The sequence below is a fragment of the Amborella trichopoda genome, chromosome 4 (genome assembly GCF_054954075.1).
Source record: "Amborella trichopoda isolate Santa Cruz 75 chromosome 4, AtrichopodaSantaCruz75HAP2 v2.0, whole genome shotgun sequence".
Taxonomy (NCBI): domain Eukaryota; kingdom Viridiplantae; phylum Streptophyta; class Magnoliopsida; order Amborellales; family Amborellaceae; genus Amborella; species Amborella trichopoda.
In genome coordinates this window covers 58,775,933-58,800,865 of record NC_142339.1, presented here as the reverse complement: position 1 = coordinate 58,800,865, position 24,933 = coordinate 58,775,933, and the positions used below count along the sequence as shown (strand labels likewise).

The 24,933-nt window shown below is 36.4% G+C and overlaps 3 protein-coding genes and 1 long non-coding RNA gene across 19 annotated transcripts; 2 read left to right on the top strand and 2 right to left on the bottom strand.

The window, feature by feature from the left end:
• Nucleotides 1–1,824: 1,824 nt before the first annotated feature.
• Nucleotides 1,825–5,963, bottom strand: LOC18422248 (GDSL esterase/lipase At1g74460). Of its 15 annotated transcripts, none has more exons than XR_016055086.1 (5): nucleotides 5,513–5,959; nucleotides 4,156–4,286; nucleotides 3,741–4,033; nucleotides 2,948–3,197; nucleotides 1,825–2,155 (listed from the first exon to the last, which is right to left on the bottom strand). XR_016055086.1 is itself a non-coding variant. In XM_020666276.2 (5 exons), the coding sequence occupies exons 1-5, from the start codon at nucleotides 5,781–5,783 to the stop codon at nucleotides 1,977–1,979; spliced, it is 1,071 nt and encodes a 356-aa protein (XP_020521935.2). In that variant the 5' UTR covers nucleotides 5,784–5,963; the 3' UTR covers nucleotides 1,825–1,976. The 15 variants fall into 15 exon arrangements, 12 of the variants coding, with proteins under 12 accessions (XP_020521935.2, XP_088722263.1, XP_088722268.1 ...); XR_016055087.1 differs by having other exon boundaries at nucleotides 1,825–2,139; XR_016055088.1 differs by lacking the exon at nucleotides 5,513–5,959 and adding an exon at nucleotides 4,387–4,699.
• Nucleotides 5,964–6,494: 531 nt separating this feature from the next.
• Nucleotides 6,495–10,000, bottom strand: LOC110007115 (Pyridine nucleotide-disulfide oxidoreductase family protein). The gene is made up of 3 exons (XM_020666262.2): nucleotides 9,237–10,000; nucleotides 7,660–7,955; nucleotides 6,495–7,216 (listed from the first exon to the last, which is right to left on the bottom strand). The coding sequence occupies exons 1-3, from the start codon at nucleotides 9,952–9,954 to the stop codon at nucleotides 6,686–6,688; spliced, it is 1,545 nt and encodes a 514-aa protein (XP_020521921.1). The 5' UTR covers nucleotides 9,955–10,000; the 3' UTR covers nucleotides 6,495–6,685.
• Nucleotides 10,001–13,735: 3,735 nt separating this feature from the next.
• On the top strand, nucleotides 13,736–18,187 carry LOC148782642 (uncharacterized). Its single transcript, XR_016055084.1, has 2 exons — nucleotides 13,736–14,721; nucleotides 17,301–18,187. It is a non-coding gene; the product is annotated as an uncharacterized LOC148782642 (long non-coding RNA).
• Nucleotides 18,188–21,926: 3,739 nt separating this feature from the next.
• Nucleotides 21,927–24,933, top strand: LOC18422244 (malate dehydrogenase, chloroplastic). Of its 2 annotated transcripts, none has more exons than XM_020663194.2 (2): nucleotides 21,927–21,997; nucleotides 23,353–24,933. In XM_020663194.2, the coding sequence occupies exon 2, from the start codon at nucleotides 23,393–23,395 to the stop codon at nucleotides 24,632–24,634; it is 1,242 nt and encodes a 413-aa protein (XP_020518853.1). In that variant the 5' UTR covers nucleotides 21,927–21,997; nucleotides 23,353–23,392; the 3' UTR covers nucleotides 24,635–24,933. The 2 variants fall into 2 exon arrangements, with proteins under 2 accessions (XP_020518853.1, XP_006827259.1); XM_006827196.4 differs by having other exon boundaries at nucleotides 23,349–24,933.

The following is a 24,933-nucleotide window of genomic DNA, read 5'->3' as shown; positions in this document are numbered from 1 at the left end:
ATTGACCAAGCTCAAAGTTCAAAAAATCTTTTTCGAACATTGTGACACATCCAAGCTATCAGATTTCATATCGTATAGATGTAAATAATTGTGATCGCCTTGTACCAAAGATAAATAGTTTCATTGCGTACAATCTCTGATCTCGAGTATGGAGAAAAAACTAAAAATGATATTTCTTTTACAAAAAATTTAAGCCTTTGAATTTATTTATTTTTTGATGGGCCACCATTTACATCTATCTTTAATGTGAAGGTTTTACGTTTTGGGGGACTCACAAATGTTGGATTGGATGCATAAAACACTTTTCCGTTGGGTATTAATGTTACATTATTGATCACGATCAACATGCGAAATATTTTTAAAAATTTAGTGCGAAAAATGGCACACCGCAACCATATGATTTTTTATATGCATAGTGTGCAGTGTTTGTGAAACCTCATTGCATACCATCCCTCTTTCTTGTAGCTAAAGAAAGAAATTACTAACAATGACACATCTTCAACTACCCGATTTCAAACCAAATTGTTAATAATGCTTGTGACCTCCTTGTGTCAAAAACAAATGATCTCGTTATATGCATTCTATAATAATTAATATTAAAAACTTTTGAGTAATGCATACCGGACCCTTTTTTTTACAAGGCCTAGGCCTCATGGTAACCACACCCACATACAGAAGTGTTGGTCTTGCTTTACACGTAATTTGATCTTATATTTATACAAGTAAAAGGTTGTGACTTTTAAAATGAAAGATTCCATTAAAATTATAGATTTCTAGAGATAGCATAAATAATCCAAGAGAAAATCTACACCCAAGACAACATCTATATACTTCTTATGGTTTTGGTAGGGCCGAGGGTTCATTTAGTAAAGTCGCACCTCAAAATCCCTCTTGAAATCTAGCTCAAACACCTTTGTAATGACCTTCAAATCTATTCTTGCCATTTACTATAGAATTTGAAGCACTAAAATGGTCTAGGTCAAACTGATTTGTGAATACTAAAATATAAGATCTAAAAAAGGTTTTACAAAAAAGGATAATTTTTTTAGTGTTTGAATCCTTTTTTTTTTTTTTACGGTTAAGATGATCGATTTGTAAGTTTTTCATTTCAATGTAAGGCTTCATAAAGCTAAAAAAATGACTTCGGGGTTAAGATATGCCTAAAAGTCCAATGAAAAGAAGAAGTAGGATTGCCTTTCTTATTTAGCGCGCATTCCTCTTTTCTTTTTCCCAATCAGTTAAGGAAAAAGAATATGAAAATAACTAAATGGCGAATGGTACCAATCTTTTGCTCAATTCCAAGGTGAAAAAGATAACTCACCAAATTTTGGTTCACATAAGGTCATTGCAGTTAAGGAATGAAACGTTTTCGAGAGCATTTCCGTGGGGCCACAGCCTTTGATTTTGGCAGGCTGCAACCCAAACCCTACTGAAAAATGCAGATCTGATGCTAGAAACCCATGTGATGGCTTGAAAATATCTTTTGATTATAGAATTTAAGCCCCAAAAATGCTGCTAATCCCGTCGATCAATGAACCCTTGATGGTCCAAAAACCATTTTACATGACATTGTTTTTAGTTTTTAACATTTTTTTTTTTTAGATCCATGATTGTTAACGTCGAGATGAACGATTTGTCAGTTTTCCAATTCTAAAACTCCAATTTCGTGAGAGATTTGAAATGCAGCTTAATAAAGATGAGGCCGTGTGAAATATTTCTCCTCTTTCTTTCGTTCTTTCTTTTTTTTTTTTGGTAAATCAATGGAGGATAGCTCCCCAGCCTGCATCCATAGATATAAAATTGGTTAATTACATTCAACAACCCTTCGAGAGGACAACGGTATATATCATGCACAAGAGTAGTACATCATCATAGCTTTTTTTTAATTAATTAGGGTCGGCTACACAGAAATAGTATATGCTACCCAAAACACTTTATACAAGCCTATAAATCATACAATGGAGAATGAGAAGCTCTTAAAAAATGTTTGACATAATTTGATGAGCGATTATCTCATTAGCTGCATCAGTTGGATGAAACTCGTCCCAAAATACATATTTCGTTCTATCTTTGCATAGGCTTGATATTGGAAGACACGTAAGAGTTGGTCGAATTACCCCAACAGTGCAACATGGAGTCCTAGAGTCATCAAACCCTAATTATATTCACACAACATTAGAATTATGCTTTTCAAGTAAATTTTGAGAATTTTTTATCTTTTAAAAGAAACCCTCAAAATTTACTATCAAGAAGGTCTGCAAATTTTCCCACTAAAAAATTTGATGAGATAAAATATAATCAACTTCGAATAAAAAGAATACATGGAGAAGACAAGCCAGCCTTGTTTATCTTTGGTTGGTACCAAAAAATTCACACCTAATAATCATATGTGAAATTGGGTAGCTGCAAATATATCATTGACCAAGCTCAAAGTTGGAAAAAATATTTTTCAAAAGTATTGCAGAAAAATGACACACTCCACATGTCCAATGTTACAACTAAAGGCTTGGGTTGTCTGACCTTTGTACAATCTCTTTAATAAACTATTAACCTTTTTTTCCTTTTCTTTTTTTTTTTATTTGAAAAAAAAAAAAATCGATTTATATAAACCCTTTGACTTATTTGGAGTTTTAAAAATCGGACCAGTCAATTGAACTCGCCACCGGCTCTGCCTATCTCAATCAAGTGGGTTGGCGATTAGGATAGGTGGGAATTGGGCAAAAAATAATAAAATGATAAAAATAAGAAAAAGGGTGGAAATCTAGTGATTCTAGGGGTCACATACTCAAATCAGGCACCCACAGAGCCTGATCTGGATCAAGCAATTCCAATCCAAATCACTAGGCTTTCAAACATTGAAATAATCATATGATATTTTGAAACTTTACCAGTAAGATCGAGCAAAAAAATTTTACTTTTGAGTTTGATGACAATCCATGTAGCTTACCATATTTTTGAGGGTTGTCAATTATTTCCAATACCATTCTATACGCATCACTAAATCTCATAGTTGAGTCACTCAAATGTGTTGACAAGCCTTGTAAGAGCTGGTTAGCTGCATTGTTGAATTTGATGACTAAGTTGTTCACATATTCCTGGTATCCACCAAAGAGGTTCATGATGCGTCCAAGAGGAATGCAACCCAAAGGCCCAAGACCAATAAATGTCAATTGTCTAGCTCCCATGCTATGCAATACCTGCAAGGAACAAAAACATGCAAACTATAGTCAAATGGCACATAGTAGAACACTTTGAGATAAATTCAAACGATTCCAATCTCAAAAGATTCAAGGGCCTCACAACTTGAGGTATAGGAGTATAGAGCAAAGAGTTTGGATTATGTATTGATCAAAATCAGTCTTATGAAAACCGGTCTGGACAGAAAAACGAGAAAGTATTCTCTCTAGTTCAGTGAGCCAGTCCTCGAATAAGTTGGAATAATGGAAACCAGTAAAAACCCAAAAATATATCTGAAAAGATTCTACAAAAGTAAGTGTGTCCAAAATATGGTTTGTTCACAGGCTTAACTGGTTTAGGGTCCATCAGTGGTCCGACTTCTTGGACCGGCACGCCTGGTCCGGTTCTAATAATTCTGCTCAAAATTATTAGAAGGAGGGAAGGTGGGGGACCATTGGCTTAGTGGTTAACACAGTGAAACTGCAATTTGACAAGGATTCCAGTCCCACCACTTTCCACTCAGGCAAATAAATAAATAAAATAAAAGTTAAAGATGTCTTAACTTCAAGTATAAAATTTTAGAGGAAAGAGTTTGGATGCCATTTATTTCACTAACAATTAACTGTTTCTCAAGGGTTTCCAGCAAGTGGTTGATGAATTCATCTGCATTGTATGTCCAAAAGCCACCATATATTGGAAGCAAGAAGTTGTTGAGAAAGTCATTGCTCCCTATTGCAACCACAAATTGAGCACTTTTAAAGAACACATCTGCCTCATCACTTCCAATACTCCTTACAATCATTTCTCTAGTGCCTTGAAATAGCTCAATTTGTCTGTAGAAAGATAGCCTTTGCCCCTAATATAAAATGCACAACATAGAATAATAAATGGTAATTCTTTTCTCAATCTTTTTGGACAACAAAAACATTTATATGAACCATGTTGTCTGTGCATAGGGCATTCCATGCTTGTACTTACAAACAAGTCTCCAGTTTCATTCAGAATCCCACCTCCACCTGACGCATAATTTGCTCCATTTTTCAGTATGACATCAGTGGTTGAAGATGGATCTAAAAAAGCAGGTGGTCTAGGGAGACCCATTTTATCACCTACAAAATACAAAGAGTAAGCAAACACAAGCACCAAAATAGCTTAGACCCAAAACTATTAGCAATGTTTAAGAAATTGCCAAGCCGAACTGGGACTCACTCAAGTTGGTGTAGATCAGGAGCTAGGCGATGATCGACTGGAAAACCATGGGATCTTCTAGATTTCCATAGTTTTACATTTTTCATATTAAAACTGCCCATACCAACTTTGACTCGCCTAAGAAGGACTGGGGTGACTCAGGCTTGGGCCCTTGGCAAGCCTGAGTCCGACTTCTAAACTCTTTCTAGTAGTTTGTCACCAAAATGACAGCGTTTTGATCATGAACTATAATATGCTTGTGAATTACATGGCTTAAGAAAAGAGAGGTCCCTCATTAGCTTTCAAAAAAAAAAAAAAAGAAGTTCCTTTGTACAAACCTACAAAAGGAGAGAGATTGAGAGAGCAATACTTAGGCTCTCAAGGTTACATTCGCCATGATCTTAGAAAACCTTGTTTGCACATTCATTTATTCAAACTGTTGGTGGGTTTGTAAATAATCTACAAACTTTTGTCGATGAATCTGCTACTCTTTGAGAGTGAATTTCTCAACATTGTACTACCACTTGTAAAAAGCCTGTAATTAAAACCCCAGCTCAGACACTAACTCTACCACTTGTAAAAAGCCTGTAATTAAAACCCGAGCTCAGACACTAACTCTGTAGTGTTCCAAGCCTGAGTCACAAGTCGGCTCTGCCATTAAATTACTGAAAGAAATGATGTTTGGTAGGGTTTTAACCACTATGAACCATAGTTCTTGAGAGCCAATTGGATTGTCTAGCCGATGCTCAGACCACCAACTGATACCTTAGCCCATATGGTTCAAAACAATATTCAATTCCATATAAAATTGGATAAAACAAATATTTGGCCGGTTTTAATTGGTTGGATGAGTTACTTTTGACCGACTTGTTTGACTAAATAAAAGTGATTAACTTTTTAGTATATTTCACAAATTAAAGTTCAAATTATTATTTTTATTTTATTTTTTTTAAAATCTAATCCAACTAGATCTAATAACGTATTTTAACTATTCCGCATCCAATCTTGTGAACCATGAGTCTACTACTTCTCGGAGTAAATTTGTCCTTATGGTACATATACCATCATCTTTCAAAGTATAAAAACTGAGAGGTGTCCAATGAATCTATTCAAATTGAGAGAGAGAGAGAGACAGAAAAGGTCCTACCCACAATGTCAGCCACGGTGCGGCCATTAGTGAACCGGCCGGTTGGCTTCCCATTTCCCATGTCAATGCCATACCAAGGGAAATTAGCTTTGGACAAAGTTCCATTCAGATAATTGTTGTTCCCAACATCAATGAGAGAGTCCCCAAATATAAATAACACAACCTTGCAGCTCACTCTCCCATTTCTCACTAACACCCAAAGAATCATCAGTGCCATTGCCACTTTAATTTTATGGGGTTGTGCAGTACCCATGTTAGAGTTCAAAAGCATGGTTTGTTAAGAGTCGCTCTTCCTAGAGCCTCATGAGGCATTTATACTTGTTTGGTTTGATGACTAAAAAATAAAGGGAAAAGACTTGCAATCTCTCTCTCTCTCTTTTAAAACCAGGTTCGCAATTTGGAATGTTGATTTGATAAGGGATCTATCACAACTAAACGTATGAGCCCAGCCGGCTTCTCCCTTAAAGCGTCTTTTATGTTTTCTTTTTTTTTTTAAGTTTATATAATATTTTTCTTAGCTACCCTTGAATCCCCACCCTATAAAAGCACTAGTTTAATTTTTATATTATATTTACTAATCCAGATAGTCAATCCAAAGATCCGACATGAATTTATGGGGTGCATATCCACCCCACGAATCTAGGTTTTGAAACACTGTTCTTTCCCATTTGCTAACTTGCTTATTTAAGAGAGTACAAGGACTGTGTGTGATAAGACGCATCAATTGTTTATACACACTCATGTTAATGTGGATTGGTTTGGACTTCGGAGTAAATCATTTCATTCTATAACTTGGACGTTTCCTTAAATTTTTACTTTGAAAATATTGAAAAGAAAGGTTCACGCCCCTTAATTGAATTTTGGGTGCTGCAATTTTACCTTTGTAGAAGCAAGGTGGCGGTGTCTGTGCTGTCCATTGACAAATTTTTATAAGACAAGTTAATTAAAATGGGGTTCACAAATTACTTGGAACTCATTCCTCTTGCAGTACAAACCAACACCTAACATAAATAGAAGAACTCCATGGGCATTTGCATTACAATCCAAATTTTACAAAAATAAGAAGCAATTATAAGTTGGAATTGGGCAAAGGAAAGATTTCCTTAACCCATCACCACCAAAAAAAAAAAAAAAAAACCGACCTTTCTTGTCCTCTAACCTAGTTATATCAACTTACGCACTGATCTTGCTCATCTCTCTTCTTAGAGCATTTGCTCTCACCAAACTCCCAATTGTGTTAAAAGCCAACTTCAAATCATCCAAAGGGTTACCAGGCACCACAGTCTTGTACAAATAACTATCAAAAGTCATCTTTTGAACATACTTGTCACCACACATCTCAACAAAAGCCTCTCTAGCAGGATTAGACCTATAAAACACCTTTTGCAAAATGTCCAAAACCTTATAAGTGGGCCAATAAGTCTTATCCCACTCACTCAAATAACGCCTCAAATCTTCTTCTCCCACCGATCTAACCCCATTTTCTGATCCCTCAACTATAGCTTGGGCACACATTCTCCCTGATTTTGCTGCAAAATAGATGCCTTCCCCGGAACACTTGGTGACGTAGCCGGCCGCGTCGCCTACCAGAGCAACTCGATCCTTCACTCGACGAGGTCTCGGGTGCTCAGGTATCGGGTGAGCTTCTACTCTTATGATAGAACCACCTTCTATCTTATCTTTGGCTCGGTTTCGAGTGGCAAGCTGAAACAGTGGTAGGAAAAACAGTCAAGTAATGGTACAATGGCTGTTACAGACGGATGCTTATTGCGATATGATGCCTATGGTGAGTAAATAACGGGTTTTTCCTTAATATAACAAGTTTTTCTCTAATGGTCTAGCAATGTTTAATGGTTTTCCCAAGTTGAAGAAAAATAGTTCTCTCATTTATATAATTTCGTTTATTTCCTATATTTTTCAAAAAGAAACCCACAATATCCTTTCTAATGCAAATTACGAAGTTAAAAAAAAAGAAAATACATCACCCGTTATTTTGACTTATCCGTTTCAACCATTATATCTGTTATTTTTAATATCAAACCCATTCATTATCAACTCTCTTATTCATGTAAGTAAAGGCTGCAACTACCGTTATATAACAATAACAGCCCAAGACCAATATGATCCGTTAAGTTTATGAAACTTGCCTGAAACTTCTTTATGTCTGGTTTCGAGATAACGGTGCCCGTCCCCACTGCCACATGATCACATTTGGGGAAGACCCATCCATAGAAATCGGGAGATACGTCATCGCCGACATACATCTCGGCCAAGTCCTTGTAGTAGGCCATTTTATCGTCGGGTATTTTTATGCGCTCTTGAAATGCAATTGCGAATTCGTAGTCACCGGCATCTATGGATTTTGCAACTCGGCTATTGGCACCATCAGCGCCAATCACTGCATCGACCTCGACTGTGCGCTTCTCTCCCACACCTCCCTGGCCTGAGCCTCAATAGACGTAAATTGTTCAAAATAACGTATTTTATATGCCGAAATAACGGTTGTCATCATAATTAGCGCTTTATGTTGTTAAATGACAGAGGGGCGCACAGTAGTTGAATCAGATATGAAACAGTCCATTATGTTTTGGACAACAGCCGTTACATAACCGTTATAATCTAGACTAATTTTTCCAATTAAAATGGCATGAAAATGGATACCAACTGTTCTTTTGAAACATCACCAAAGATTCAAATTATTTAAAACTCAAGAGGGCATGAAAGTGGGTCGCAACTAACAACCGTTACTACTTTGAAATGTTTATGACACGGAGAACAACCGTTATTTTGAAAAGGGCTACTTTGATTGGCAACCAAAACAGTCTATATTTATCAAAGGTCTCCCCACTTATAAAAGAAAAGAAGATTTTTTTCAAGAAAATTCAGGTAATATTGTGAAAATATTCACTAGTTTAAATCCTGTTATATGATTCCACATTCTCACTTCCCGTGATCACCCCCAACTCCATAATGTAGAAACCATTGTTTAAAATAACCGCTCTTCCACCCCCTACCGGTCCGGATCGGCGATTCGGATCGTTTTGAAATCTGAATGAGTGTTCCAATTTTTTTAAAAAAACATTTAAAATTAAAATTAAAATAGAGGATTATAAGATGACGATTTAGGTGGGAGCCACATGATAAGTTTTTTTAAAAAAAAGAAAAACAAGAAAAGGGTGATAAGTTTAAAGAAGGAGAACGTTTATATCAGGTTTAACCTTAAAATGTAGAATATTGGAGAATGTTGCTTTAATGTTGAAAAATCCTCTAATAGATCATCTTGACATCAAGATGTATGAATATGAAAAAAAAAGAAAAAAGATTATGAGTCTTATAAATAATGCATCTTGCAACACATTATCTAGACCATCCATTTTCAAGATTTCCATATGTTTAAAGATCTACTTAATTTTAACTAGTTTTTAAATTTAAAATTTTATAATTAGAAATGACAATAGACTTTCAGATAATTCTACAAAAAATTTACATTAAAATTGCATGTTATAATAAATTTGGAGGTGCGCGAATGTTTAAAGTTGCAACCTTACAAAAACCTCGCTCTTTACAAAATAAAATAAATAAATAAATAAATAAGAGGGGATTTTGGGGGGAGGGGGAGAAACCTATACGATTATGTAACGGTTCCGTCCAAACCGATTATGCATTCTAATCGGCGACCTGAATCAGAAATCGCCGGACTTAAAAACACCGGTAGAAACCTTACCTGAATACTCAATATAGTGAAGAACATAAGGCGCCTCATCAGACTCGGGCGAGTCCATTTTCAGGAACAACCCATTAATGATTCGGGCTCCAGCCTTAGCGGCTCTCTCTCTTAAGAACGAGTCAAGAACCTCTCTCCTCACCATCCCGATATATTCATGGGGCTTTAATGTTTGCCCGATATTTACCGAGACATTCGAAGGCGAGATCATCTTCATTTTCGTCACTTTCCGGTCGATAATATCGAGTGGCAGGTCGAATTCTCCAACCATGCAAAGCGGAATCGCACCACCGCACGGCTTGCAGTTGTCGAGCTTCCGTTCGATCAAAACTGTCTCCACCCCGCCTCTCGCCAGAGTCTCGGCCGCGGACCCACCGGCAGGCCCGCCGCCTATTACAGCCACACGGAGGTTCCGGCCTTCAAGCTTCCGTCCTGATTTTTTAGCGAACACCACAAGCGGCTTCCGGTTCTCCGGCGGGGATGGGCGGTTCTCTGGCAATGTTGGGTGGTTTTCCGACGAGGGGCGGAGGCCGGCAAAATGTTTGAGTAGTGGCTTTTGGTGGGGTTTGAGGGTTGAGATGGCTTTATGGTCTAAAATGGTGGCTTTGGTTTGGTGGGGGGTGGCTTTGGCTTGGTAGGAGGCGGTTTGGATGGGGTGGGTGGCGGTTTTCCGTTTAGAGTAGACCGAGAATTGGGCTTGCAGGCCGGAAGTTGCCATTTTTTTCCGGCGCGTTGAGTGAGGCCAGGGGACTAAGCTTGAGACTCTGTAGTGTGGATAATATATGATGGCAATTGGACCAATTAAGTTCTTGATACTATTCTGGCTGAAATCTGGATAGAGGCTTATCGGCCGTCGGATCCTTGGGTATGAACGGTTGAAATGCATTATGTAAGATAATATGATAATTTGGAAACTTACTTTTCATTTAAAATAAAGTTTTAAAATACCTGAAACTTGAGTGGATGAAAATATGACACGCGGCCAACGTATGGGCCGTTCAGAGCCCGTGAAACTGGTTTGTGGTGCATGTTGTATGCGGGGCACGTGATATATCATTTCGGACCCGGTTTATATGTGGCCAAGCCCGTATGTGTAGAAATACGGGCCTCTTAATAAATTTATTTTGAGATGGATTTTAAGGCTTAATTTTTAAGGACATGCAATCTCTAACATGGAGATCATGAATATTAAAAATTAAATAAATTTAAAAACTAAAAATAATAATTCTAGTTATAAAACATTTGGACCATTAGTTTCCACTGATTTTAGATAGAACACCTACTTGCATCCATTTTTAAGATGGATGTTTTACACTTTCTTAACCCCATATGTCGAAATGCAGTCTAGTCCGCATGAAACAGTTTTTCATTTCAAAATATTTGTGAAACAGAGTAATATTATTAAAAGGAAAAAATTTATATAAGGTTACAATCTTAAAAATGAAAGATGCACCTCAAAAATTTATGGGAAAAGATTATTTTAATGTTAAAAAACCATCTAATTGATCATCTCGATGTCGAGATGTATGAATATAAAAAAAAAAAAAATTGAGTTATAAAAATAGTGCATCTTACAACACATTATCTAGACTATTCATTTTTAAGATTTTCATATGTTTATATACCTACTTGATTTTACCTATTGTTGGAGTTTAAAATTTTATAGTTACATATAAAAATAGATTTTCAGATAATCTACACCAAACTTACATGTTATGAAAAATTTTGGAGGTACGCCCTAATTGGTTTGTAACATCACCTAAAATTTCAATATCACCTAAAATTTTGCACCACCACAATATTGCAATATCACCTAAAATTTCATGTCATTACCACTCTACCTATTTTGTCCTTTATTACAATATTTTGTCGATATTTTTAAAACATAACCAAATTGCTCATTTGGATTTTCAAGATCCAAAATTTACATTTACGCCAACTGACAGAAATTGTACTTTTCGGATTCTCAATATCCCAAAATTGAATATTTTTAGATTTCCAAAATCCGTTTTAGAACTTTTAAATGTTCAACATCTAAAAACATCTAAAAAAGTTCAATTTAGAGTCCCCCAACATTTTTGGATTTTGAAAATCCAAAATTCTTTTGCAAATAACATTTATAATTTTAAGAACTTTCAAAAATATGAAAATTGCAATATTTGGATTTTCAAAATTTTAACACGGAAAAATCCAAAATCTACAATTTCATATTTTAAAATTCCAAATTTTATTTTTGGTTTCAAATTTTCAAAATTTTAGAATCCAAAAATTGCAATGAAGTTTTATTGCAATAGACTACAAAACACCACAATAGCTATGGTCTAGTAAACCTGTTGATTATTTTCATTTAAGAATTTTTTGTTTGTCATGCATAATATGTTCATGTGAAGGATAATAAGTGGAGTCCCAAATAAAAAAAGTGTATTTTCTTTGGTTATACAGTTGAAGTTAAGAGCTATAGCTATGTTGCTCAGATCCTAAGTCGACTAAGTTAAATATTAGTTGTGATGTTAAGTTTGATGAGTGTGTCTTGTTAAAACATGTTCAGAAAGGGTGCAGAAAAAGAAAATAATAGCAATAGTAATGTAATTGAGGTGGAGTTGACATCTATAGAAAATACGCCAAATTATATGCAAAAAAGTCCATGTGAAATAATAGACATGATAGCTTATCTATTAGTTGCTATGAGCTAGGAACCATCCACTTTTAAGGAAGTTATACATGATATTGACAATAGCAAGTGGAGTAATATCACGAATGAAGAAATGAAGTCTCTTTAGAAGAATCGTACCTGAGATCTTGTTAAGTTGTCTAAAGGCAAGAGAGCTATTGGATGAAAATGAGTTCATAAGAAAAATCCACAAGCCACAAGCCAAGAGTCATCCAGTTTTAATGAAGTTATGCATGATATTGACAACAGCAGGTGGAGTAATGTCACGAATGAAGAAATGAAGTCTATTCGGAATAATCGTACCTAGGATCTCATGAAGCTGTTTAAAGGCAAGAGAGTCATTCGATATAAATAAGTTTATAAGAAAAAAGAAGGGTCACTTGAGATTGATGGCAATTAGTTTCAATCACGTTTGGTTACAAAAGGTTATGTGTAAAGGAAAGCAAGGTGAGCCCATGTAAGGACGCATGTGGAGAAGGCGGTCGATGAGAATATCTTTTAAAATTCATGCTAAGGTAGAGATTTGTTATTTTTGACATCTAGCTGCTAGAAGTGATTGTGACTTCCTTGTAACTATACTACATAATCTCATACTTAAAATTTAGAATTAAGGTGCACCTCTAAAATCCATCATAAATGGTTGTTTTGATGTTGGAAAAACTCTTTAATTGATCATCTCAACATCGAGATGTATGAATATGAAAAAAGAATAAAAGATTGAGAAAATTACGCACGGGCATTCTTTGGGGGATCAATTACCGTATGAAAATCATTTGCCCCAATATTACGAGCACCACTTCCAACCTCGGCAATTGAAACACCTGTCACGGGGCTAGTTTTCCTGCACTCACCACAAGCTAAGCGTCTTCTTAAGTTATTATTCTCTGGCCCTTCCTCTTACTCTTGCCTATCTTCACCTCCCCCAAAACCTCGAAGAATTTGTCCTCGTCAGAAGCAAGAGCAAAGCCATCGCCTCCATCCACCATTGTTGTCCGCTCCTCATCGTCAACAGCTGCAACATTGCATAGCGCTGCTAAGCTCTTTGCTGCAACCCCAATGGAAATCTCAATGGAAAATATGGGCTTTTCTTTTCTTGAATTCTTCCTAGATTGAGGACCCATAAATGGCTTTCTCCAAGGCCGAAATGTAAGACCCATTTTCCATTTTATTGTTTTCTCTTATTTGTAAGCTCATTTCCCTTTTTTAGTTCTTTTTTTCCAACCCATTTTTTGTCATTTCATTGTTTTTTCTCTCTAGATTTTTCATGCGATTGTAATAAGTCTATTTTCACCTTGCTCCCCCTCCCCTATCTCTCTCTACCAACACTGGCTCTCTAATATCATCAAACAACATTCTATCTCATGTCATGAACTGCAATGGAGGGCTACCCCTGCATTATTATATTTCGAGATCTTGTGGCCGTGAATTGGGGTAAGAGCAGGGGGGAGGCAATATATGGAAAACTTCTGAACCCTCAGAACCACTATGTTGGCCGATGAGTCGCTCTGCAAATTAATGGTAGAGGTGAAAGACCCTGAAGAGAGGATTACAGGGTCCACAAAACTTGCACAAGAATGGCCTGAAGAGAGGTTAGCAGGTTTCACCATAGGATTTCGAGGTGGGGCAGAGAAATTCCTGCGGCCATGCTAGCGAACTTGCTATCAAAATGGTATATACAAGGTACATTTTTCCGTTCCTATGGTGATGACTGCAGAAAATAAGGAAAGAAACAGAGTTGGGTAGATTCAAGGGAACCCACTAGCCTCCGGTAAAACACCATAGTGCTGTAATTAATCTCATACTTTATTCATTCAAAACACAACTTTAAATAAGTGCCAACATAATAGAAATCCTAAACAACATGAACAACTCCTAAACAAGTGCAACAAAAATCCTAAATAACAACAATAACTGCTAATAACAAAGAAGGCTACAAAATATTCCTAACTTTGTCAACGTGACTGCTTCAGTTGGAACCGAATAACCACTTCCCATGAAAGACTCATCTTTCTATTCTTTGACCTGACACCTGTATGCAACCTTGACACGCTCAGTTACAGCCTTGCCCATATACATAACAACTCCTCCCCTCTTAAATTTCGCCCTTGTCTTCAAGGGCAAGTTCTAGAAATTGCTGTTTCATAAAACTCATTTCTTCCCATATGGCTTCTATCGGTGAGAACCCTTGCCAATGGACCATTAGTTCTTGTTTCTTCTTTCTTGTTTTACGATCAAGTATTGCCTGAGGTTTAGCAATCAGCGCCTCATCACCTTCTCTGATCGAGGGAATTTGAGTTTGAACAATAGTATTCATCCCAAGTTGCTTTTTAAGGAGAGAAACATGGAAAACTGGGCGAATTCGAGAGTTGGGTGGCAATTCTAATTTGTAAGCCACCGCTCCAATTCACTGTAAGATCTTGAAGGGACCGTAATATTTTGGAGATAGTTTCAAATTCTGTCTCATGGCCACAGATAATTGCCGATGCGGTTGCAACTTCAGATACACCATATCTCCTATTGAAAATTATCTCTCTTGGTGCTTGCTGTCGTAGACGCGTTTTATCATAGCTTGTGCATCTTTGATTTGCTCTTTCAAATCCTTGATAACCTTGTCTAATCACATAATTATTGTTCCATTGCAGTGACCCTGGCTATTCCTGGTACATAGGTTAGAAGAGTGGGTGGGGCTCGCCCATATACCACTTCAAAGGGTGTTCATTTGATGGTTGAATGCCAGTTGGGATTGTAACAAAACTCTACCCACGTTAGCCACTTGGCCCAGTGTTTTGGTTGAGAACTAGTAAAACAGCGGAGGTACATTTCCATTGTACGATTCACTACTTCACTTTTTCTATCTGTTTAGGGATGATACGCTGAACTGAAATTAAAATCTGTTCCGTTCAATCGAAACAATTCTTTTCAAAAAAGCCTCATAAAAATCGGATCTCGATCACACACAATTGACCTAGGCATTCCATGCAAACGAAAAACCTGATCAAAGAAAACTTGAGCAATACTTACAATTGTATAGGGATTGGTTATAGTTATAAAGTGTGCATATTTAGACAGTCAATCTACTACCACCAATATGGTAGATGACCCTTTTGAATTTGGCATCCCATCGATGAAATCCATCGCAATATCTTCCCAAATCTGGTTTGGTATGGGCAGCGGCTGTAGGAGTCCAGTAAAGGTGAGTTGCTCTACCTTGTGACGTTGGCAAATGTCACACTGTTTAATGTGGTCCTTGATCTTTTGATGCATGCCCGTCTAGTAAAAATTGGATCGGATGCGATGGAGAGTTTTTTGAAATCCTTCATGCGTGCTTCCATGAAACTGTCTGATTATAGCATCAACCAAAGGAGAGTTGTCTGCCAAATAAATTCTATTTTTGAAAAACAAAATTTCGTCTTGGATTTTCCAGGGTCCGACAGCTTCCCCTTCTTTGACAAGCTGTACTAACCATTGAAGAGTTCGATTTTTCCCCATTTCTTCCTTGAGGGCGTCTACCCAGTTAGGTAGAGGGTAAGAAATGGCTATAATTTATCCTTGGCTTACTCCTTCTTCCCTTCTTGAAAGTGCATTTGCTACCGTATTTTCTTTTCCACTTTTATATTCTATGACAAAATCAAAGCCCATCAATTTGTAAAGCCATCGTTGTTGTGCTACCGTCGTGATTTTCTGAGCCCACAACTGCTTGAGGCTTTGGTGATCGATGCGTACAATAAACTGCCTTCTCAGGAGATATGGTCGCCACTTCTGGACTGCTAATACAAGGGCCAAGATTTATTTCTCATATGTAGAAAACATGAGTTGCTTTCCTTGTAAGGCATCACTAAAGAATGTGATGGGTCTTTCTTGCATCAAAACGACGTCAATCCCTGAACTAGAAGCATCACATTCAATAATGGTTTTTTTTGAAAAATCTGGAAGAGCTAAGACTGGTGCACCTGTCATTGCTTTCTTGAGTCGTTGGAATACTTCTTTAGCCTGTGGAGTCCATAAGAAGGAATTCTTCTTAAGCATCTTAGTAAGGGTGGCAGATATTTTATCGTAATCTTGGATAAATTTTCTGTAATAGCCGGTCAACCCCAGGGATCCATGTAAGGCTTTAGGCGTTATGGGGTTTTAGCCATCCCAACTTAGCAGTTATTTTGTCAGGGTCCACTGCCACACCTGCATTGGTTATGATGTGGCCAAGGTACTTAACTTCCCTTTGGCCAAATTGATATTTTTCAAGCTATACAAACAACTGGTGGGTTTTTAAAATCGAGAGAATACACTCTAAGTGTTTCATATGTTCCACCCAAGTCTTGTTGTAAACTAAAATGTCGTCAAAAAAGACAATGATAGATTTTCTCAAATATTGTTTAAATACCTTGTTCATGAGAGCTTGAAAAATAGAAGGTGCGTTGGTGAGACCAAAGGGCATTACCATGAATTCATAGTGGTTGTGATGTGTTCGGAATGTTGTCTTCTCCATATCCTTTGGAAACACATGAATTTGCTGATAACTTGAGCGAAGATCCAACTTTGAAAAATATTGCGCGCCATTCAATTCATCCAAAAGTTCATCAATCAATGGAATGGGAATTTTATCCTTAATTGTAATTTTATTCAAAGCCCTATAGTTGACACACATTCGCCACGAGCCGTCATGTTTCTTTACTAAGATGACGGGTGATGAATATGGACTATTGCTTGGATGAATCACTTCCGAAGATAGCATCTCTGATACTAATTTTTCAATTTCGGCCTTTTGATGATGTGGATACCGATATGGTTTTAGACAACCTGGGCCTTGTCCCGACAGTAGAGGAATTTTGTGAGCTTGGATGCGTGGAGGTGGTAGGCTCTTAGGTTTAGTGAACACTCCGTTGTATTTATCAAGAAGCTGCTGCAAATCTGAAGAGACGGGAGAGCTAGCAGTCTGAAGTTGTCGAGCCCCCAAGGAAAACAGTTGTAATAAAGCTCCTTCTTTTTTCTTTCGAGTCAAACGTTCCATCTGAGAATGGCTTACCACTTTGTTATCTGGTACGGACAAGCTTTGCAATGCCACATATTTTCTTTCAATGTGAAATTTCATATGTAACTTGGCCCCAGTGTACGAAGCCACTGAGTCCCCAATACCACATCGTAGCCTTGTAATGGCAGTAAATAAAAATCAGCAATGATAGGAACCCTTTGTAGATTAAGTTGGACGTTGGTACACTTACCTGGGATAGCAAGTCTTTCTCTAGATGCCACCATTACTTCAAATTGACCACCAAAAATTGGTTTTAATCCCACCTTTTCAACCAATTTCTCACTCACAAAATTGTGAGTACTACCAGAATCAACTAGGATAGTAATTATGGCTTGTCTTAGTTTGCCTTTAACCTTCATTGTTTCAGGTGCATGGGTTTCGGAGATGGCATGAAGAGATATCTTTGGTCTTTCTGCCATAAGGTCTTCGGCTAATTCCTCTTCCATGACAACGTCTCCTTCAGCTTCGTCCAAGCAAGCTTCGATAACAAACAACTTTTTGCAACGATATCTCAGGCTGAATTTTTTGCTACAATTGTAACAAAGCCCTTTGTTTCTACGTTCCTGCAACTCTGCCGGGGACAATCTCTTTACTGGTATCGCAGGTGAACGGTTGGGCAGTTGATCAGTCTGAGATCCATGCCTCGGAGCTGGTGAGTTTGCCCTTCGCTTGGACAAGTTCCTTGCCTCATTCAATCTAGCCACCCTGATTGCAGCTGATAGAGATGTGGGTTGTTTAGCCTGTACATCGGTTCTGATGGATTTGTGCAGCCCACTGATGAAACAACTGACCGGTCGAGCTTGTGATAGAAACCCAACTTTGAATAGAAGTTGTTCAAACTGGTTTTGGTAATCCCGCACTGAGCCAGTTTGTTGTAGTTTGTGGAGTTCACCGAAGAAATAACAGAAATGGCTAGGGCCGTAACGAGAATGGAGTGCTTCGTTAAAATCGTCCCAAGTTATGGAGGATGATTCCTGTTTCAGCAGTTGGAACCACAACTGAGCATCGCCTTCAAGGTGAAATGATGCCAAAGATACTTCATCAGCTATTGGGGTCCCCTGAAATTGAAAAAACTGCTCTGCCCTGCAGAGCTAGCTAGTGGGATCTTCTCTGCTATTGAAGCGAGGAAAATCCAATTTCACTAGTTTAGGAGCATAAGATGATGAAAACTCGCTGTGGTGATAGCCCGTCCTCCATTAGCTATGTTAAGTGAATTTTCACCACTTTCTCGATTGGATTAGTCAGCTATTTGGTCCATCCGGCTATTCAATTTGTTAAACATTTCAGTCATTTTGTTTATCATCTCATTTTGACAAGATGAAAATGACTGCATTGCTTTTTCCAATTGCTTCACCCGCTGATCCATCCCTGAGCTCTGATACCACTTTGGTACAAACAAGGTACCTTTTTCCTTCCCTATGGTGATGACCGCAGAAAATAAAGAAAGAAACAGAGTTGGGTTGATTCGAGGGAATCCACTAGCTTCCGGTAAAGTACCACAATGCTGTAATTAATCTCATACTTTATTTATTCAAAACACAAATTTAAATAAGTGCTAACATAACACAAATCCTCAACAAGTGCAACATAAATAATAAATAACAGCAACAACTTCTAATAACAAAGAAGACCGAAAAATATTCCTAACTTTGTCAACGTGACTGCTTCAGCTGGAACCGAATAACCACTTCCCATGAAAGACTCCTCTTTCTCCTCTTTGGCCTGACCCCTGTATGCAACTTTGCCACATTCAGTTGCGGCCTTGCCCATGTACATAACACAAAACCATTAAAAAGCACTACCAACCAGGCAACTTAGGAAAAAAACTAGAGCAGTGGGTGAGGGGTGTTCCTCTTGATATTTGGCAAAAGACCCTCATATGGTAATTGACCCCCTTTAGAGATTGTCCCCAAAAGATTTTGAGTCTTAAGAATATTGCATTTTGCAACATATTATGTAGACCATTTATTTTTAAAAATTTTAAATATTTATCAATCTACTTGATTTGAACTATTTTTAGAGTATAAGATTTCATAATTAAAAATGAGACTAGATTTTCAAGTCATCCTAACAAATTTTTTATACCAAAACTATGGTTATGATAAAATTTGGAGGTGTGTCTTAATTTAATTGTTCAATGCTACAACCGCATACAAACAAAACCCTATTTTTGTTTATGCCCAAAGGGGCTATATTATATATAATTTCTCTCTCTCTCTCAATGAATATGCACCCCTCTCTCTCTCTCTCTCACTTACTCTCAACCAATGGTTTAAAAAATGGATCTGTGTTCTCGATCAGGCACCCCAAAAACCCATCCGGATCTATAAATCGGCAGTTTAGATCGAGAATTGGCCGAATCAATCGGATTCAGCAATAAAAAAAATCCAAAAAATTTATTAAAAATCAGTATAAATGTTGTTTTTAGTAATCCAATAAGAAATGGGGTACTACATTATTAACTTTCATTTTTTTTTTATCAATATACGAATATTGATTCATTCTTGTATGAACTTATGTTAACCATTAAATTTACATCACACAAAAGAAAAACCATAAAATTATCATAGATGAAGCATATAATCATACATGGACTATAATAAAGAATACATTAAATCGATGAAAAAGTGGTCACCAAAATCTCGAATTGGTGGAAAACCCTATTCCACTAAAAAACACTTAAATTATTACAACCTAACTAACTATAATCCAAAATTATTACAACTTAACTAATTATAATATTATATATTGAAATTGAAGTGGTTAATTTATATTTTATAATTATTTTACAATACAAATAATAACAAATCCAAAATATCTTATAATATCATCTAATTTAAAATATATTATTGACAACTTTAAGAAAAATAGTACATTACATAATTTACAATACAAATAAATTAATAAATAAAATACAATATTTGGTTATCAATGTACAAATTATTAGAATGCGTATCGATTTTCGAAATAACACTTTAATTTTAAACATATCTAATCTTTTAGGTTTCTAGAATAAATTTAGTGGAAGAGATTGTTAGTAGAGAGAGAGGTTTTAAATAGCCTCATTGTATGAACCCAATCTTGAAATTAATATTCTTAAATTTATATTAAAGACCACCATATTATAAAAATAAAAAATATATATATTTAGACTATTTATTCCGAAGTAAAAATATATATAACAATAAGCATTTAAAAAAAAGAAGAAAAAGACATTCACATATGAGAGAGAGAAAAAGACCTATCATGTCTATATTGTATGACCTTTACATATCTAATTTAATTTTACGATAATCGGAATGCAAATGCATGTTTGAAATGCATGATACTTGTTGTATTACATTTTATTTATAAAAAAATCATGCTGCTCAGGTACCTTTTAGGTGTTTTATCTGTCCAGCTTCGAACCAGGGACTTTTAGTGTGTAAGACGGACATGATAACTAACTACACCACAACACTACTTGTGTATTACCTTTTATAATAAACATCTATATTATATTACCTTTCTAAGCCTATACTATATTGCTTTCTATTCACAATAAGTATTATGCTCAAATCCCACATTAATAAAATGAAAGAAGTTTAACGTGAATAAAAGCCTGAGGCCATATTTGTATAATGCCATCCAAGATAATACTCGATTTGATGATGTCATAATACCGATTTTTATGGCAAGATCGCGTCTCTCAACAAAACGATGCAAGAAATAAGTTATTATCATTCTCGTGAAGACGAGTGTGCAGATACAACGTTCCTTTTTCTCACACGCCTCTCTCTTCTATACTTTTCATATATTATATATACAGAGAATATTTTTCTATTCTAAACTATATGTGAATAAGACCCGGTTTCTATGCGGCCAAGCCCATATATGTAGAAATATGGGCTTTTTGATAAATCCATTTTTGAGTTGGATTTTAAGACTTAATTTTTAAGGACATATAATCTCTAACATGGACATGATGAATGTGAAAAAATAAATAAAATTTTAAAACTAAAAATAATAATTCTTGTAAAAAAGCATTTGAACATATAGTTTCCATTGTTTTTAGATGGAAAACCTATTTGCATCCATATTTAAAATGGATGCTTTATACTTTTTGGCCCGTATATGTAGAAATGCAGTCCAACCAGCATGAAACAATTTTCCATATAGATAAGCGCATCCCTATTTCTTTTGTTAGATACAATATAATGTAGGCATAACCCTACCAACTCTCAATTTTTGTATATGTATTGACCTTCATGTCTTATATCTTTTTTTTTTTTATTATTAATTAATTTGATATAAAAAATAGATAATAATGTCACTTAAAATCATATGTCCCTCTCTTTGGGAGATTTACATATGTGTCACATTCTATAAAATGATTTTTAAAATTAGAGAAAATTATAGATACCCCCATTTGTATTTTCATATGTCCTCCTCAATACTGTTTTGTTTTAAATAAAAAATTTAATATTTTGTTTTTTTACTAAACTCCCTTAAGAGGTGTGATTTAGTCAAATGGAAAGCTAAAAAATAAGAAGAACAACCGGTTGTATCATAGTATAATGCAAATACATTTTTAAAAAATTATGTTTGTGGTATTTATATGATTTTAAATTTTACAAATGTATTCTCTTCATCCTCATAATCAATCTTATGAAAAAAAATTTAATTTACACATTAGATATGGTAAAAATTAGTACCTTCCAACGATCGATTTGTTTCGAGCGTTCATTCGGTGAATTGATAGAAAAGTTCATTAACATTCGTGCAAGCGCGGCGCCTTTACCGTGAAACTCGGTTTCTTTGTTTGTTTTCGTAATTCGTGAAACTCGGATCTTGGAATCGTCGCGCATCGGAAAGAGGGCTTTACATGGCGCTCTCTACACCGTCAGATCAAGAGCAGCGAACGAGGATGTATACCCGCTTCCATTTGAGCCTCGAGCCACCTCATTAAGGATCTGTCTTTTGTCACGTCCCCGCTGCATATTTGTAGAGAGATATAAACGAGATCACTTGACCTTTTTAGAGAGAGAAAGCGAAGGAGGGGATCTGCTCTGCTTTTCTTACCAGGTGCCTCGCTCTCCTAGTTCAGTCTTTTCTTTAGCTAATGTGTATTACTACCAAATTTCTCTGAGACATCAAGTGATTTTTCTTCATTCAAATGGTTCTGTTCAATATTAGATCTCTGCAGCTTATTGCATGCAAAACTTCCTTTCAGAACAGATCTGTTTCTTGCTGAAAATGCATGCTTTTCAAGGTGAATTGGGCATTTAGAGAGAGAAATTGTATATTGTGCATTTAGGGTGAGAAACTTGGTGCCTAGCTAATAAGTGATTTTATATATACACTATGTGAAATTGTAGGAATGATAAAAATTTGTATATTGTGCATTTACAGAGAGAAATTTTGCGCTGTGGTTTCCATCAGAAAATGACTTTGTTTTTTTCCTTTTTATTGATGTATTGTGCCTGTAGCCAAATAACTTATTGGGAAAACTGCGAAATGTTACAGAGTTTCATTTTCTTGTATATTTTTATTTTTATGTATTTGTTTTTTGTAGTGTGAGCCTCTGAGAAAGAGATTAAAGAAATGGCCTTAACCATTACAACAAGTATATGGAAAAAGGAAAAACCTTTTAAGTCTGTGTTTTGATGAGGAACTATTTGTTAAGTTGTAGATCAACAAAAAGGAAACTATATTTTTAAGTTACAGTCAATTATTTTATTGTTGGGCAAATGAACTATGACTTGTAGAATTTGAGGATGACTTTTGTTGGTCTTTTAAAAAAAATTCAAGAAAATTTTCCCAAAAAAAAAGAAGTTGCCGGTCTTATAAATTGTGAGCAAGTTTAAACTTTAAAGAGGAAGTCATTAATATATATTGTTTGTTTCTTATGTGGCTGAAATGAGCTTGAATTCTAATTGCTCGGTAGCTTTTTTTCTCTCACAGTAGGTCCGAAGATAAAACTTAATTTTAAATTCTGTGGAACCTTAACTTGAATTGTATGTCATGTATTTAAGCCTTACAGTTCTTATTAGGCCAATTTGAGCAACCCAAGCAAAAAATCTGAAGTTATCATTTATTTCTTAGGGCATTTTTTGTTAAAACTGTTTTTTCTTGACCGTTAGCGGTTTCCTCCCCATATCTGATGTCTGTAATCTTTCTTTCCAGATTCCCTTATCTTTTACTGATGAAACAGAGGCAATTAGTTGTTTTCTTCAAGTTTATGCAATGGTTGATATATCGTAAACATGGTATGCTTAGATTATTTTATGGTCTCATTGAGGGTATTGCCCTTGATTGAGCAGAATGGCCGAACATGACTCCGTGTAGCTGATCCCAAATAGTTGGGATAAGATTCTGATGATGATGATGATCACACAGCAAAGTCACAACTAACTCCCATTTTTTCTATCTGCAGTTAGGTAGTAAGGCTGGTTTCCTCAGTCCCATTCATATTGAAAAATGGCAAAATCAGCACCAGCGAGCTTCTCCATGGGATCGGTTGCTTCTTATAGTACCATTTCTTGCTCAAGGTTCAAATTCAGCAAGCCCTTTGTTGCTAGAAACAATTCATGGAATCCCATTCAGAGCTTCTGTGGTCTCAGACCAACAACTGGTCTAAGCTTGACATCAGAACGATCTTTCTTGGGCCAAGGCTCCATTGCTTCTCTTCAAGCATCAAAACCCACATATTTAAACCAAAACAAGAGCATTTCAAAGAGTTTGCAACCTAAAGCATCGTTCAAAGTTGCTATTCTTGGAGCAGCAGGTGGAATTGGGCAACCATTATCATTATTGATCAAAATGTCACCCTTGGTCTCTTCTCTCCATCTATATGATATAGCCAATGTGAAAGGAGTTGCAGCTGACCTCAGCCATTGTAACACCCCATCTAAGGTCTTAGACTTTACTGGGCCTTCAGAATTGGCTGACTCTTTGAAGGGTGTTGATTTAGTTGTTATACCTGCTGGAGTGCCTCGAAAGCCTGGTATGACAAGAGATGATCTCTTCAATATCAATGCAGGAATTGTCAAGACATTGATTGAAGCTGTTGCTGATAATTGCCCTGAAGCTTTGATTTGCATTATAAGCAACCCGGTCAATTCTACTGTTCCTATTGCAGCTGAGGTTCTCAAACAGAAAGGTGTTTGTGATCCCAAAAAATTGTTTGGGGTAACCACCCTTGATGTTGTGAGGGCAAATAGATTTGTTGCCGAGAAAAAGAACCTAAGGCTCATCGATGTTGATGTACCAGTTATTGGGGGTCATGCTGGAATTACCATTTTGCCCTTGCTATCGAAGACCAAGCCTTCAGTTACCTTTACTAAGGAAGAGATAGAAGAATTAACAGTGAGGATTCAAAATGCAGGGACTGAAGTTGTGGAGGCGAAAGCAGGTGCTGGGTCTGCAACTCTTTCGATGGCTTATGCTGCAGCTAGATTTGTTGAGTCTTCACTTCGAGCTTTAGATGGAGATGGAGATGTTTTTGAGTGCTCCTATGTTCAGTCTGAACTCACTGAGCTACCTTTCTTTGCATCAAGGGTTAAGCTTGGGCGTAAAGGTGTTGAGGCTGTGATATCTGCTGATCTTCAAGGGCTAACTGACTATGAGGAGAAGGCTTTGGAGGCTTTGAAGCCAGAATTGAAGGCCAGCATTGAGAAGGGTGTGGCATTTGTACAGAAGCAAACACATGCATCAGTTTGACTGCATTTATGTGGCTGGCATACTTAACGAGCAGGGATAATAACAATTTTTGTAGTGTAGGAGGCAGAATTTCCATTATGGGGTTTTTCACATGTTGTTTTACAGATGAACTAGGTTTCTTTGCATTCCAGAGGATGTAGTGGTCTTGTTGAGGGACAGTCTTTTTGGGAGGCATCTATCTTTCATATGGATGTAATTTTTGTCTAATTCTGTATTTCTTAATGCATTGGAGGTCTTCTATCAGGGTGTTTATTAGTATAAGCGTACAACGAGCAATAAAACAAGGGAAATTTGTCAAA

Coding starts and splice junctions, on each gene's coding strand:
- LOC18422248 (XM_020666276.2), bottom strand. CDS start 5,783: ATGCTTTTGAACTCTAACATGGGTACTGCACAACCCCATAAAATTAAA. Junction 4,287..5,512: donor CACCGTGGCTGACATTGTGG/GTAGGACCTTTT, acceptor TGTATTTTGTAG/GTGATAAAATGGGTCTCCCT. Junction 2,156..2,947: donor TGACAACCCTCAAAAATATG/GTAAGCTACATG, acceptor GAATATAATTAG/GGTTTGATGACTCTAGGACT.
- LOC110007115 (XM_020666262.2), bottom strand. CDS start 9,954: ATGGCAACTTCCGGCCTGCAAGCCCAATTCTCGGTCTACTCTAAACGG. Junction 7,956..9,236: donor TCACTATATTGAGTATTCAG/GTAAGGTTTCTA, acceptor ATTGAGGCTCAG/GCCAGGGAGGTGTGGGAGAG. Junction 7,217..7,659: donor CAGACATAAAGAAGTTTCAG/GCAAGTTTCATA, acceptor CCACTGTTTCAG/CTTGCCACTCGAAACCGAGC.
- LOC18422244 (XM_020663194.2), top strand. CDS start 23,393: ATGGCAAAATCAGCACCAGCGAGCTTCTCCATGGGATCGGTTGCTTCT.